The sequence below is a fragment of the Asterias amurensis genome, chromosome 11 (genome assembly GCF_032118995.1).
Source record: "Asterias amurensis chromosome 11, ASM3211899v1".
In the NCBI taxonomy this organism is placed as follows: Eukaryota; Metazoa; Echinodermata; class Asteroidea; order Forcipulatida; family Asteriidae; genus Asterias; species Asterias amurensis.
The window spans coordinates 14,462,040-14,478,813 of NC_092658.1; the positions used below are offsets into that span (position 1 = coordinate 14,462,040).

Genomic DNA, 16,774 nt, shown 5'->3' on the forward strand with positions numbered 1-16,774 from the left:
ACATAGTGTTAACGCATATTCACATAGTGTTAACGCAAAACTCTCTTATAGTTATACTTCCACCATGCAAAGTTTCAAATCCTACTTATGCAACCCGGAAACATCAATTTCACGGCAGGATGATGGTTATATCAGTGTGCAATATGAACAATAAATTTAGCCTGAGCTGGTCTCTCATTACTGAGCAAGCTCAGTTGTCTAATGATTTAAAAACATAAAACGCAGAATTTAGGTTTGAAACCAACTCAATTCGTCTGGGGAATTTCTTCCCCATATAAGTATTGAAAATCAGTTAAAATATACAGTGCTTTAATTTTCAAGTCAATGAAAAGCAAGGTAAGCATGATGATAAACTTAAAGACATGTCCTCTTGAAATAATAAAGACATTATCAGGGCCAAATTTCATAGAGTTGCTTAAGCAGAATTTAACATCCTTCTGCTATTCAAAACTAAGCAGTTTACCTGTCACAGATCATGTAACATGGTATTTCTGGTAAGCATAATTTTGTTGTGCTAAGCTACTTTTGGTGCTTTTAAAAGCAGCTCTATGATATTGTTGGATGCCCTGATGAGAAGCACACGTTTTCTTAGTATAGCTACAAGAGCCTAAGCCCCAGAAATTCACTGATTAAAAGTAACATCCTCTTATCTGGGCCCAATTTCATGGCTCTGCTTATCGTAAGCAAACAATCGGCTCTTCCTGGAAGCAGGGAATTCTACTCTTAAGCAAAGTGTATTTCACGGGTTAGTAGGAAATTTTTGCTAGTGGGCATGCATACTCCCTAGTACTAGGCATTCTACGCTTACACAGCTAGCCCATACAGTTACAGCTTGAGTGCAAGCAGATAATTCCGTGGTAAGCAGAGCCATGAAATTGGGCCTAGTACCCAAGCTGGGAAGCCTTGTTTAAAGAAACACGTTGCCTTGGATCGGTCGAGTTGGTCTTTGAAAAGCGTTTGTAACCGTTTTTTATAAAATGCATATGGGTAGAAAGATGTTGTAAAAGTAGAATACAATGATCCATACAAACATGCCTCGAAATTGCATGGTTTTCCTTTTACCTCGTCGACTAACACGTCGGCCATTTATGGGGGTCAAAATTTTGACTCCCATAAATGGCCGACCGTGTTAGTCCGCACAGTAGAAGGAAAACCACGCAATTTCGAGGCAAACTTGTGTGGATCATTGTATTCTACTTTTAAAACATCTTTCCAACCATATGCATTATATACAAAACGGTTACAAACGCTTTTGTTTTGACCAACTCGTCCAATCCAAGGCAACGTGTTCCTTTAACCCATAAAGATTGCCAAATGAAAGACAGTATAAAGTCCAAGCATATGATACAGAAATCAACACCCTAATTACACTCAAGCTAATAATCTTACTTGTTTAAACTAAAGCGCTAAAATTCATCTCACACAGGATTTGTCTCAGCTGCTTGAACATAACAAAAACAAAATATTTTGTATAACATGTGTAAAGGTAGTAGTGTCTTCATTTTTGAAATGCAAGTCAGTTTAGACCCACAGTCCGCAAATTTGTAGGTCAGCAACCCAATGATCTGTTAATCACAGGTTATCAAGAAAACTAGGAGGCCATTTTGCACATTCACCACTAATTCAAATTGTGCTGTCATTCATATTCATACAGTGAGCACCAGAGGAATAACATGCCGTTTCATGTGCTTCTGGTTAGCAGCAATATGAAATGAAAGTTGTGCAGTAAGCACAAAATCTGCCACAGCTCTATAAAATTGGGCCCTTGACCATCCAACACACCTTTTATGTACAATGACTTCTAAAATGACATGTATATGTAGATTAACAAGGCGTTTTCACCCGTAAACCTTAAGTAGTAGACAGATTGGTTTACTTTATATGGGAATACAATGAGCAGAGAAGGGAGTTTACAAAGACATGTAGTAGCTAATTTTCACATTTTCATAATAGGTACCGACTATATTAGACATGGATTTCATAAAACCTTTAAGAAATCATGGAATTGCTAAGCAAAAGAAAATAACCATGCTTAGAGTGGAAGCAAGCGGAATAAACGTGTGGTATTTTGGATGCAAACAACTCAAAACTTTTCTGATTTATGTTAAAGAAGGGCTCTACGGTCAATTTCAGTTTTGTTATACACTTATTTTGTAAAAGATAGAGTCCTTGTGGCATACTTTTACATGTGCTTCACAAAAATGTCTAATGCCGAGTCTTGAGTAGTAGAACTAAAAGTACATTGAGCTAATCACTATACTCATCAAAAAGTTGCCTGCCCTCATGATATCAATAGGACAAATTGTGACACTTTACCATAAATCTTGGTACTTTACCATAAATCATGTAATGGTACTTTACCATAAATCATGATACTCTACCATTGTAATGTATTGAAACCAAACCAGGACACTTAATGAACAAATTGTGATACCTTTACCATAAATTATGGTACATTACTGACAAGTACGTATGTGTATTTTAATGTAATCATGGTACTTACTGCCAAGCTTGGCACTTTACTATTCATGGTATAAAGCCTGGTACCTGATATTGGTCAAGTTCCAAGTATTATAGTTAAACATCTATATTTACAAAACAACAAATTTATAGAATTTAAAAAAATGCTCTAATTGGCAAGTTCTGCTGCCTTGTGTTTAGGGTCTGTGTAGCAAGCTAGAAAGTATTAAGCTTAACAACTTTGTGATTACAAAATAATTAGCAAAAAAAAGAGCCTGACGTTACGGTCCTAGCAAAATGATAAGAACAATGTTTGAATTGCTCTAAACAAACTCTGCAGTAATTTAGAAATCCGTCTGATGGAATATACAATAGAGGGAAGCACTTGCACATGAAACGATTAGGAGTAAAATAATTGTTGTCTACATAAAGTTGTAAATTACCATACATAACCTTATTAAAACTTCACTCAAAATTCCCTGCACACCAATGTTTTCAGTGCCCGTTCAAATGCCAAAATTCCCAATGTGTTATTTTAGTTAGTACCTAACTTATCGTTCAACAATAACTTTGCATCGTTGTTGACAATGTGACAAGGAGAAAACACAAATCAAAATAAGGGCTTCTTTTATTTGTATCCATCCTGCTGATTGGCCATTTGAAATCAACTCCAGTCCTGACACTTTCCCATAGCTTTACCATTCGACTTGACTTGTGGACAAGTCGTTTAGTGTCTGTCGCGGTGATAGCGTTCCGAATCCATTATCCGAATCTCCCCACAATTCCCGCAGTATTCTCGCAAAACTGCTGGACCCGTGAGACAAGTCCCATGGGAAGTAGAAGCCGGCAACCAGCAGTTCACAAGAGAGCAGTAATCTCGCGTGAGCACTGCCTAGCGTGGTCAGTGAAGCTGAAAGGGATTGGATTATATGAAACAGTGGGCTCCACTCAGGTGCTGTACTTTTTAAGAAGTTAGTAAAACTAGTCACAAACATAGTTCTCATCTTTGCGAGACAAAACATAATTTTAGCATGTAAACGTACATTTCGTGACATTGTTTACTCATTTCTCAAAAACTACAACACCTCAGCAACTAATATTTAAAGGTAAGCTTTCTAATCTTCAAACTGTGCAAGTAATGTAAATCAGTGGATGATCTTTTTGTGCTACAAAAAGTACCCCAACCTTTAAGATTGCCTTTATCATACATAGGAAAAACAAGTGACAATGTAGCCTGAACATATGACGTCACACTTCAAGGCTCGTGAATAATGCCAGAGGGTTGCCTCTAGCATAGGTCAATCCCCGCCTATATATGCACCTTTCACCTACATTCATTTCACACACAGTTCTACACCAACATTACATGTACTGTACATAATACACATGCGGATACTGCATGCAGACGACAAAAGTAAGCTGTGTTTTGATTGGTCCGAGGTGATGTTTGTCAGCTGCACTCACATCATCCCCGACCAATCAAAACACAGATATGTAAAGCAACGTCACTGCATGTTTATCCATGAGATCATTGTATCCAATGAAATCACTGGTTCTGAAAAACATGTACCTGTCTTTATCCTTGTGGATTAAGACAGGGGACAATCAAGCTGAATTTAAATATTTACTTTTGCCCACATGAGGGCGCTTTCAATGGATTAATTCCTTGCATCAAAATTACAGTTTAGTCCGTCTGCCCGATAGAGTTTTTTATATCTTACATAAAATCTCGCAGTTTTGAATTTAGGTCAATAGCTCCAAGTATGTTTATCATTCCTATTTTAATTTTACACCTACATGTATCTGCTTCACAAATATTTCTTGCAATATTCCACAACATTCAGGCTCTCAAATGTTTTTGCATATAGTTGTTCTTTATAGTTAGTTTATTGACACAAGTTTTTTTTTTAGTAAGCACAAGGTTTGTTATAGGTTAAATTGCTTAGAATTTGTACACATGATAATTTTAATCTAGTTAATTTGTTAGTGCTTAGGGCAAACATGTATTTCCATGGCTTCAGGTATTGACTTCATTCATACAGACACAATTTATTTAATTTATTTGATTTACTTTGACTGACATGTACATGTACTGTTCTGCACTGTTACTTTAGTTTAACAAGTGTATGGCTAAATCAAATTGTCAGCTTTAGCAGTTAATATGGGCGGATAGCTGAAACTATCCGTTCTTCAACCTATTGGCTGCTAGCCAGGGTCAAGTTTGCGCAAGGATCAAGGGTTAACGATTGGTTGTTTAGTGACGTACGCAGGCAAGCGCACAACAGTTGAAGTGCGAATGACTCATGTCACGTCATCTCAGGGCGACCGGCAACTTAATGCATGTTATCATTTGGTTATAACTGGTCCACTTTGTGTTTGATTTGAGGCATTGCATGGTGAGGTATCAATATAATCATTGGTTTGTGGTAACACCATGTGTGTATCTACTTGCCAGGTAGAGTTTGTTCTTAGAGAACTGTCTTGCTATATATTCTACTACCGCGGAGTAGATTTATCGGATTGTTCGGTAGACTTCTCAGTTCTGAAAAGAACTGTCCTGCTCCACTCTGCACTGGTCCACTCTGCACTGTGCAATGAAACCGGTATTGGTAGCAGACATGCAACTTTCTAATTGCAAAAAGAAAGAGGAAGTGGCCAATCACACCTAACTTTTGTACAGTGTTTTGCTATGGCACTGTTTTGAAAAGAAAAAGAGGAAATCAGCCGATCAGCTAAAAAGTTACATGCCTGTGGTAGCCAGCGATGCGACCATGCTCGGTAGGTTGGTTCCAAATAGTCGACTAGCATAGTCCAACTACACAGAGTTTGGGCAATGTTAGTCAAACTATGGGCAATGATAGTCCTTGCGTGAACTTGTCCATGGCTGCAGCTAATGATAATAGCCATAGCCGAAGTCGCTAAATTCTGACATGGTCTCTCTTGGCTAATGATCAGAGCATTTTAATATGTACAATGAGTAGCGGGAGGCGGGCAAGAGCGGAACAGGAGGGGGTGGAAAGATACGAAGTGGATAAGCCTAGAAAGAGCACCTTCATGTTTACTTGGTTTATCCTTATTGGCCTACATACATTATTCACATCTACATCAGACCTGAAACCTCACAGCGCTCTCCTTTAAAGGCACTGGACAACTTTGGTAATTGTCAAAGACCAGTATTCTCACTTGGTGTTTCCTAGAACATGCATTAAATAACAAATCTGGGAACATTTTGATTCAATTGGTCATCGAATTTGCAAGAGAATTAAAAGAGAATAACAAGAAAAACACTCTTGTTGCACAAATTTGTGTGATTGCAGATGCCTAATAAAATGCTTTGGTGAGAAATTACCTCTTCCTCAAAAACTACGCAACTTCAGAGGGACCAACAATATTTTGTACTTTCAACAGCTCTTCACTGCTCATTACCAAGTAACGTGTTTTGAGTAATTACCATTAGTGTCCAGTGCCTTTAAGAGTGGTCTGCTGGCCAATGCTAGTTAAAACACCCGAGAGCCAGTTATGACAGCTCTAGCTTACAATCACATTTACAATAACTCTACCTGATTTGATGCAATTAATAATCCATGTTAAAGTTCAATCCTGCCTCGTTCATCTGTTCAACGATACTTGAGACGTATCCAGCTACATCGACATGTTCTCTTTCGTATTTCCTGATGAACGTATGTTCCTGCAATTATCATAAATGACAACAAAAATCAATTCCTGACATCGGGTTTAATCACACAGAGGCTGTTTAAAAAAAAAAAACATTTCATTGGAGCTCCAGAGTTGTGCCTAACAGAATTCTGAATTCAGTACATTGAAAGTTTAACGTCTGAAACAGTTAGTAGCAACTGCATGCGCTAGAAGTCAACAATCGACTGTTGCTGTGGTTTGGATTGACTCTGGACTGCCTTGGTTCAGACATCGATGTTGTCATGAGCCGAGCCAATGTTAAGTTCGCCTGTTTGTAAACAAGGGGCTTGGTTATTTCAAGAAGAACCTGTTATTAATCCCTGTGCTAAAGACAAGCCTGTTTTGTGTCTTGACTTGATGTCCTTTGTTCGTGACCAATCAGTCAGGTTAATATACCTTAAGCTTGTGGCCGAGCGGATAAGAGTATCCAACTCAAGCTCTGGTGTTTCTGATCAGCAGAGTGTGGGTTCCAGTCCTGGTTGTGACATTTGTGTCATTAAGCAAGACACTTAACCATTGCTTTGTCCTTCAGATGAGACGTAAAGTTATTTGTCCTGTGTGTTGTGTAACGCACATAAAATAACCCAGTGCCCTGAAAAGAGAAGGGCTTCGCTCTGGTGTTCCTAGTTTAATTGGCAGCATATTGCGCCACAGGACCTTGTAAAAAAAAGAAGTAGGTCTCATATTTTAATCATAGCCCCACATTCATCTTGCACGAAATACTGATCGCAGTGACGGATATGAGCGCAAAGAAGCCATAATTATTATTTAAAAGCCAATATTTGTAAAGAACTCACCAAGAGCTGCTTGTACTTCGGTCTCTCCTTCTCATTCTTTGTTACACTGAAAATTAATCATAAAATAAAAAATTTATAAAAATGGAGAGTTTACAATAAAAAAGATCATACAAATGAAGAGCACACACTTTTACCTCTACCCATCAAAGTTTCCCATAGACTTAAGATGTTCCAATGGATGTGCCCTTTGCAAAATGAAAACATCCGAAGACCCCATTAATTCTTGACTTACCATTGACTGACAAAGTCTGTGAAGCTCTTTGAGAATGGTAGATCAGCTGAACTGAAAAGCCTCGGTGGTGGGCCTTTAACAACCTGCGCTAGCTGATCAAACACACTGTTCCATTTGGGATAGGGAAACTTCCCTGTCGCTAACTCAATCTACAATAGCACAGAGAAAATAAGAAATTGTTAAAACAGCTTCTGCCATTAGCGATAACTAACACTAAGATTGATCCCATGAAAAAGTTTGTTCATTAGGACGTGTCTCAAGTTACGACGAGTTACTCGTCCTAACTCGAGCTAATACGTCTTAAAATTTTGATAAATGATAACTCCCAAACCTAAAGCATCAGCAAACTAATATTTTTGATTTATTTGTTTGGTATGATGATGTATCACTCTATTCTTTTTGAAGAAGATCTGAAAATCCATGAATCACCACTTGATACATTCTTACAGGCAGAGAATCTTAACATGGTCAAGAGTTGAACAGTTTGGATGGTGTATTTTCTTTAGAGTGAGGAAGGATTGTAGTTAATACTTGAGGGAGTTAGGGGTAAGCAGAGACTACTTACTAATGTGATTCCAAGACTCCATACATCGGATCTGACGTCATAGCCTTCCCTTGACGCCAATGGATCTATTCTCTCAGGCTAATAATCAAAACATCAATATGATAATTGTTATATTTCACATTATTTAATGTTTGATTTACTTTCTGCTTTATTTCTTCATATAAAGAGTTTTAGGCACTTTTTGTAGGACACAAAATACAATGTCCCCAGATTTTCATTAATCTTACACAGTTTGAAGATAATGATGGTAGTATTTTAGCATATAATACATATTTACCAGTTATCATTTGTTTTACTCATTTCTCAAAAACTACAGCACCTCAGCAATCAATATTTTAAGGTTTAGCTTTCTACTAGTTTGTTCACTATCTTCAAACGGTGTAAATTTAATGTAAATCTGAGGACACTGTGTTTTGTGTTAAAAAAGTACCCAAATCCTTTAAGACAGAATATTCGACAATGTCAGTTCCTATTTAAAGGACACATGTCACATGAGATTTTGACCTTAGTTCAAGCAAGTGTGAAGCAGGGCCCAATTTCATGACTCTCCTTAATGCTAAATTCAGCGCTTACAGGGCAAGCGCTGAAATTCTGCGCTAGTTGTGTAAGGGAAGAACGCCTAGTAAGTTTGGGGTACCCAAGGGCACAAGCAGAAACCCCCTGCTAACCCGTGAAATACGCTTGACATAGCACGGAATTCACTGCTTCTGTAAGCGCTGATTCTTTGCTTATGGTAAGCAGAGCCATGAAATTAGGCCCAGGTGTGGAAAAGCAATTCAACTAATTAGTGCGGAACTACATTTTAAAAAACTAATTTTTTTGCGTCCTCCCAGTTTAAGTCTACTCCATTGATTCATTTTGTACTGTGCCCCTAAGGTAAAACAATTTTGCAAGCCTAGATACAATCTACTTACAGCCATGTATGGTTTGCATCCTGCGTCTCTGGTCTTGGCAATGGAGTCAACAAGTTGACCACTGATGCCAAAGTCACATAGCTTGATGTTGCCTTTAGTATCTAGAAGGATGTTAGAGGGCTTCACATCTGCAATGACAAACGATAAATAATAACAAGGTTTTATACAGCGCATTTTACAAAGACCATATTAATTCGATCTTCATAAAAGTAGATCCATTCCTAGATCCAAAGGGAAAGCCGGGGACACAGCCTTGGCAGTTGCTGCACCACGCTTGTAGAACGCGCTACCAACAAGTCTGAGAGAAGCTGCGTCGTTGGCTGTGTTTAATCGCCTCCTCAAGACATTTTGATTCCAAGAGCCATCCTAATGTGCTCCTCTTTTTCTTTATCTCTTGGCCTGTCGTTGGTCTGTTTTTTGTGTGTTTTTTTTGTGCTTGTGTTGCCCTCCCTTTGTTAGGCGCTCTGTTCTTTATATAGCGCCTTATAAATGCTTTGTATTATTATTTCTATTATTATTATAAAGGCTTTTCCATACACAATATCAACCTCGACCCTCGCAGGTGAAGAGAAGCAATTATAGTAAAGCATCTTGCTCAAGGACACAAGTGTCACATCCGGAACTCAAACCCACACCACCATGACTTAACCACCAGAGTTTAAATTTGATGCTCTAAACAACTCGGCCATGACAACCTAAGCAACACATTGTGAAAGAATTAACCCTATTACAGACTAGACCCATTTGCTCTATAGAACAAATCCTACCTATGAGGGCACTATGCCAATAACCTTTAACCTGATGTAACAGTATGACAAAGCAATAATGGTTAAGTGTCTTGCTTTAAGGACACAAGATAAGACTGGGACTTAACCTACACTCTGTTCATCAGAAACACAACAAGAGCTTGAGTCCAGTGCCCATTTAGCCATGAAACACCAAACTTTAACGTAACTGACAATTCGGACTGCAATTGTTCTTAGCAGCTGTTAAAAAAAAAAAAAAAAAAAACGAAACTGATACAGAAAACTCTTAAACAAAAAGAACAATGAGAAATGAAATATGTGGATAACCTTACCTCTGTGGATGATTGTGAGTTCCTCCTTCAGATAATTCAGAGCTGTGACAGTCTGTGGAAAGAATTAATTGAACTCGTTTATTCCTTACATGTACATCTAGATCCTCTGATTAGTTTTGCTATCTATCACAGTTATTGTGGTAACCTGTGCTGAGTTAGTGTATAGCCCCCTCTGTTGACTAGTTTAGTTCAGCCATGTGTTCTAGTTGATGTCATCCACCTTTGTTGTTGTGTAGTAAATAAAAAATTTACATCTAGGCCCAATTTTATAAAGCCTGTAAGCACAAACAAATTGCTAAGCACAGAATAGTATTGCTTATCAGAAGCAGTTTACCAGCCAAAATTACATTAAGTTTGCATTGTTGTGGCTGGTGCCTCACTTGATTTGTGCATAACATAGACATTTGCCAAGCAGTATTTTCTGCTTAACAGCTTCAGGAAATTGGGCCCTGATCATTACGTCACAGTCAGTTATTGAAGTTATAACAGTTATTACTTACAGAGACGGTGATTTTTCCTAGGATGGGTTCAGGGATACGACTTTTGAGATGTTCACACACAAATCTGTAGACTTTATCTAATGAGGTATCCATCAGCTCCATGCATATCCAGCAATCACCCTAAATTAGGAAGAAAAAATACAGAATTAAGGAATGTTGTGTACATGACAGGGCAAGAATTGAAGAAAACATTAACAAGAAAGCAGGGCAGCGGGCTGTCACTTGTTTCTTCCATTATTCTCTAGCAACTACGACAACCAATTGAGTCAAAATTTTCAAGGGTTTGTTATTTCAGGCAAATATGTTGAGATACACCAAGTGAGAATATTGGTCTTTGACAATTACCAACAGTGTCCAGTGCCTTTAAGCACAGAAGAGTAGCTAAGCACAACACTATTATGCTTACTAGAATATGGTTACAAGCCAAACTACCATATCACAAGTACGATTTGTGACTGGTATCCTGCTCATTTCCGCTTAGCCTGCTCAAGTGGTTCTATGAAATTGGGCCCCGACTGTTATGAGCTCACCTCGCACCTATCCCCTCGCACTCGCTATGGAAAACGAGCCTTCTCAGTCGCCACACCCACTCTCTGGAACAACTCTTCCCGTCCACATCTGTGTCTCCACTACACTGGACTCACTTATAACTGCTCTCAAAACACACTTATTTAAATCCATCCAAGCTGTTAAGTTTTTGCTACTTCATCCCACTTTAAACTGTTATTTCTTTGTAATTGTACACTTCTTGTTGCAGCGCTTAATAACCTGGTATTAAAGGTGCTACATAAATGCATGTTATTATTATTATTACCTCTTTGAACAGCGCTCCAAAGAACTTGATAATACATGGACAGTGATTACTTCTCTTAACGACGTCAAGATCCATCAAGAGTTGTTTCTGTTCCTTCTCATCTACTGTAGATCGAATTCGCTGAAATAAAAACCACCAAAATGTGTTTATTATGTAGCAATATGACATTTATTCTGGTTGAAGCCAAGGACTCTCAGAAAAGCAAACTTAAAGGCAGTGGACACTATTGGTAATTACTCAAAATAATTTTTAGAATAAAAACTTACTTGGTTACAAGTAATGGAGAGCTGTTGATAGTATAAAACATTGTGAGAAACGGCTCCGTCTGAAGTAACGTAGTTTTTGTGAAAGAAGTAATTTTTCCATGAATTTGATTTCGAGACCTCTGATTTAGAATTTGAGGTCTCAAAATCAAGCATCTGAAAGCACACAACTTCGTGTGACAAGGGTGTTTTTTCTTTCATTATTATCTCGCAACTTCGGCGACCAATTGAGCTAAAATTTTCACAGGTTTATTTTATGCATACGTTGAGATTAGTGCTGGGCGAATAGTGAAATTTTGTTATTCGGATACCGCTGGCCAACTATCCGAAATTAACCGGATACTCAAATAACTTTTTTCGCCACGAGAGGGCGCAATTAAAAAAAATATATAAAAAAAATATTGTTTTTTGCTAATAGAGGGCACTGTTCGTTTGTGAATGAGATCTTATGGGCGGATTGATATTAGTTTAAGACAGTGTCACTCGGTTCATTCATAAAAATGACCGGATCTAATTTAAAGATGGCGATTTGCTTTTTCTTTTGATCGTGATTGACTCTACGTGAAGGAAAACTTGTGTAATCTTTGGACAAATTACGTCAGAAATGTCATTGTTTTAACTCTTCACGGAGGTGAGCATAGTAAAATACTTAATTTATACTGTTTTATACTGTCTTAACAGAAGTTTCATAAGGATTCAGACGAAACATTTATATCCGTTGTCGCCCGACGTCCGCGGATATTCGGATAGTTAAAGAATATCCGGTTACTCGGTTGTTATTACAGAATTATCCGGTTTGTACACAGGTATTTGCGCCCTATGCGGATATCCGGTTAAGAAAAAAAAGGCATTCGCGGTTACGGATAGGAAAACCTATTTGCCATTAACCGGATATTCGAATAATTCGCCCAGGCCTAGTTGAGATACACCAAGTGAGAAGACTGGTCTTTGACAATTACCAATAGTGTCTAGTGTCTTTAATCACTATACTAGACAAGAACCCAAAAGAAAAAAAAATAAGAAAGTTTCAGTTTTAGATGTGGGAGGAAAATCCCAGAGAATTATTCTAGGGGAAACCCAGGGAATCAAGTTGGGACTGGTATTAGCAAGAAGGCATGACATAATAATTTACCTTGACTGCCATAATGGAATCACTCCTTGAATGCCACATTTTACTAACGGAACCAAACGCACCTCGCCCAATCTCTCCTCTGTCTTCCAAATCTTCGGATGTAAAGTCATATGTCTGTATAAAGAAAAGAAAAAATTGTTAAATATCAATCTAGACAACTCAACTATTAGTGTAATCTTTGACATCAAAAACAATGTTAGCTCTAAATTTAATTGTCTGTAAGGGTTTTTCATGAATAATGTAGTCATCCATTTTTTAAAGTTAATGTTGGAATAATTCAACCTACTTCGTCAGGAGAAATACTGAGCTTGCCGATGGAGTCCAGACTGCGGGAACGAATTCTATCACTGTAGGACAAGACAAAGATGATAATTAATTTCAAAATATTTCTAAGAGGTCACACAATCATATCAGCACTTCGAAGTAAAAACTCTGTTTTGGTAAAAAAAATACATACACTTCAAAATGTAAATTTTTCCTTCACACACAACCGTAATTTATTCTACGACTTTGTAGCACTTATCAGATAGTCTGTTTTGAGTAGCTCATAGTGGCTCAAACAATATATATATTTCAGCAGTCTTTCGTTGGAAAGACACTGCCCTAGAATTTTACAGGTCCTGGGTTCAAATCCCACTAGAGTAATATGCCTGTATAAGGGTAAAACCTAAATAAATGTTCTTTAACCCCCCCCCGACGCAAATTTAACATAGGTATATCTTTTCCCAATGAATTGTATTATTTTTCTTCCTGCTCTAATTGTTATTTTTCCACTATTCAAGTGACACCCTAGTGCTATAAGAACTGCTATCAGACCCAATGAACTGTGATTGAAAACAATATTTCAGGAATTCCATCTCCACATCTCAGTTCAGAAAGAACCCAAAACTTATCTCTCCAACCATTAAGTTTATTCTTTCGGGCACTTCATCAAATTCCTCACTATAGTTATTAAAGCCATTGGACCCTTTCGGTAAACAGAATTGTCCAAGGCCCACACTTTGTGTATCACAACTTAAATATCAAATAACAAACCTGTGAAAGTTTAGGCTCAATCGGACATTGGAGTCGGGAGAAAATAGCGGGAAAACCCACTCCTGTTTTCGCACGTTTCGCGGTGTCATGACATGTGTTTATAACAAATCCGTAATTCTCGCTAACGAGAAGTTATATTGTTTTATCGTTTTCTCAAAAAGTAAAGCATTTCATGGACTAATATTTCAAGAGAAGTCTTTCACTATTACTTTCTGTAAACCCTGTAAACTATTTGTAAATGTAAATCTGTGAACTTTTTTTTGGGGGGGTACCGAAAGGGTCCAATGGCTTTAATTATAATAATAATAATTTACTGGTAAGCTTAGTAAAGTAATGAGAGTATAATTTTAACTCTTTGGGATTATTTACAATGATTCTATAATTTTCAAAACTAAATATAGTTTAGAATTTTTCATTCTGTTTTAGCCTCAGACAAAGACTTTATTTTCCATTTTATTTCATCGCGATGATTCTAGTGAAATCAACAAGAGTGATGGATTTTCATTTTGCGATTGCAAATTGGCATTTTTTTTCTAGTAGTGAAAATGGCCCTAGGAAAGTCTGGAACCTAGACTTCATAGATACAGTCTGTGTACTTACAGTGTGGACTCGGCTCTTTGATGGCTGCCATTGCTACTGTGTGTACTACTAATGCTGGAATCACTGGGGCTAGTTACTAGACTTAGTCTGCTAGATGACATTCCATCCAGCACTGTACTTTCTGGATTATCATTGAGACTAATGCGTGTGAAATCCAACTTCTTCAGTCCTGGCCTTGACTTATCATCTACTTTTTCAAAGAAAAGAAAAAGAAATACAAGTTAAACATACCTGTCATGAAATTCAAGCGAAAGGGCGTCACAATTGAGCATATTAAAATGTTGGAAAGATTTTTTTTTCAGTTCCCAAATTTAACAGTAACACGGTTCATTGTATGTCAAGGACCAGTTGAGCTATGGTTATTGTAGCTTAACTGACACCTATAGCAGCATAACTAAATGTGTGTAGCCTGGCTACTTCATTGACTTGTAAGTTTTGAGTATCAGAATTGCACATTTACAGCAATAAAAATACACAAAGTATGGGCAGCAAAGGCTTGAGGGCAAATGAACGACACTGCACCACTTTATAAATGTATTTATTAGGGGGACTGTTACAGGCCTGGCTAGTTAGTTTGACTAAACACGCTCACTTTGTGCCTCATTTTGAGATGGCATTACATTGTGGGTGGGTCCAACGTCTGCAATCCACACACACATACAGGGAAGTAATTCTGAGTAAATTGAAAACAATTTGCAATAACTTTTTAAAAGGGGAGTCTAATCTTGGCTAGTTTAAACCAAAGACCCGCCCATAGGGTATGCACCAAAACAGAAGTTGGTTGTTGAGGAGGCGGATGGTGGTGTACTTGGCATTGGCTATAATATAATAACTAAAGGCTTCACTACCCATAACATTTTTCATAAAGTTTAGTTGTAAGTTGGGCTAACTAATGGATACAACAAGCAGCTAGTAAGTGTCACTCCCAAAAGGTTTCAGATGGTCTCAGTCAGTTACTGTCACTTGTCATTCACTCATTAAATCCTAATTGTAAATTATAAACAGACTGACAATTTGACAATTTGTACAGTAGCTGACAGATGCAGATGCAGATGCAGATGCAGATGCAGATTTGACACTGACTGAGTGAGGACTGTGACTCGTGTCGTGAGAGACAGCTGTCCTTTTTCTTTGCTTTCTTTTTCAAAATTCAACATTTCATATTTTTGCATGTATGCCCCCTATTTTTCCACTTTTCGTTAATTGACAGAACAAACGAAGTAATTGTCACAACTATAGGATGTCAGGATCCGGATGTCATGACTGTCACATCGAAAAGACTACACAGTTAAATGTAATTTTGTAAATGACTCATGAAATAAAACCTATTCAGTGACAGAATGCAACTGCCCTGTGTGTGTTGCATGCAATGGGCGAAGATGGTAAAAAAAAAACGGAATCAATTTATCAACCCACCCCCAAATAATTCATAATTATTCCCAAACTAGATAACGTTTATTTATTCCAAATACAAGAAAGAAAATACTTGATATAAGCACAACAATTCAATAGTTTTTAGTGAGATTTGAGGATATTTCAAAGATGAAATCAGTCCCAAAAGAAGACCGAAATGACTCACCATTCGCTCGATTCAACGCCATTTTGGATGAGTAAATTTTACATCAGGTCATTTGAGGTCATTGTAGTAAACTTGCCCCCAGTCGATATCTTTTAGTATGATGGCGAAATGCGACAAAGTTATTAAATGAAGTCAATAGGTTGTTGTTTTTGCGATACTATGCACTTAATGTGTAGCATGTGAGGTAAAATATATCCATAATCATGATATCTACCGACAAAAAGAGACAGAACGTTTGAGTAAAATCACAAGAGACTAAAAACGAGTTTAACTTTTCTATTTTCCTATGACGTTTAGGCTAGTCTTTTTTCAAGATATTGTCTCACACACTGCGTGATTCATCGATGAAAATGACTCATCTAAATTATAAAGGCAATGCGTTGGAGCTGTGGAGTATGTTGATGTGACGGTAGAGTCTTTTATTACAATGGATTTGATCCTAAAATGCTTCAAACAATTTTATTTGAGTGTAAATGTCAGTCGAAACTTGTGTATGCGATGATGCGATGAGCAGCAAATAATCAGCACAGCGCCCTCTTCAGTTGGCACATGTCCATGCGGTACTGGGGAAGGGGGCGGGGCGGGGTGGGTGGCACGGGCTGCATTTGAATAGCAACAAATAAAAAGTATACCGAAATGAAATAACATAAGCCACGTACCGATGTACTCATCCGCAAGCCTTATTCAAATAAACTTCAATAGTAGGGACAGTGCTTATCTTGCCAAGTCTGTTTGGGACAACAAATATGGGCGGAGCCTGGAAACAATGGGGGAAACGCCCCCTTTTAGCCCTGTAATCTTTGGATGTCACAAAATTTCAAAAAGAAATGTCAAACAACAATAGCCTTGTTGAGTACCAGCTTGTTTTTGATGCCAACCTTGCAGGGAAAGCCAATTTTGCTCTTTTTTGATGAGTTTACGAAATTTAAACAAAGAAATATGACCTTCATTGTATCTCATTACGACTCAAGTACTTTTACATCTTACTGATGGCGTCATGGTGGAATAATTCACAGTTTATTATTAATTACCTTTTTGACTTCTCGCTACAAAGTTGGAGAGGTGAATTTGGAGAGGAGCGTTAACACAACGGTTCGTACTGCCAAAAC

At 37.7% G+C, this 16,774-nt stretch overlaps 1 protein-coding gene and 1 long non-coding RNA gene across 2 annotated transcripts in view; one reads left to right on the plus strand and one right to left on the minus strand.

Annotated features, from left to right (window-relative positions):
- Positions 1-1,167: 1,167 nt before the first annotated feature.
- Positions 1,168-15,687, minus strand: LOC139943855 (dual specificity mitogen-activated protein kinase kinase 2-like). Its single transcript, XM_071940705.1, has 12 exons — positions 15,666-15,687; positions 14,087-14,273; positions 12,738-12,798; positions 12,452-12,565; positions 11,057-11,176; positions 10,243-10,362; positions 9,743-9,794; positions 8,665-8,792; positions 7,751-7,828; positions 7,186-7,334; positions 6,954-6,999; positions 1,168-6,148 (listed from the first exon to the last, which is right to left on the minus strand). Exons 1-12 carry the CDS (start codon positions 15,685-15,687, stop codon positions 6,035-6,037), a joined length of 1,191 nt encoding a protein of 396 aa, XP_071796806.1. The 3' UTR covers positions 1,168-6,034.
- The window catches only part of LOC139943859 (uncharacterized), a 295,369-nt gene continuing 285,195 nt past the window's right edge, over positions 6,601-16,774 (plus strand). Inside the window, exon 1 of the long non-coding RNA XR_011786897.1 lies at positions 6,601-6,618. This is a non-coding gene — a long non-coding RNA (uncharacterized lncRNA). The remainder of the gene's footprint in view (positions 6,619-16,774) is intronic.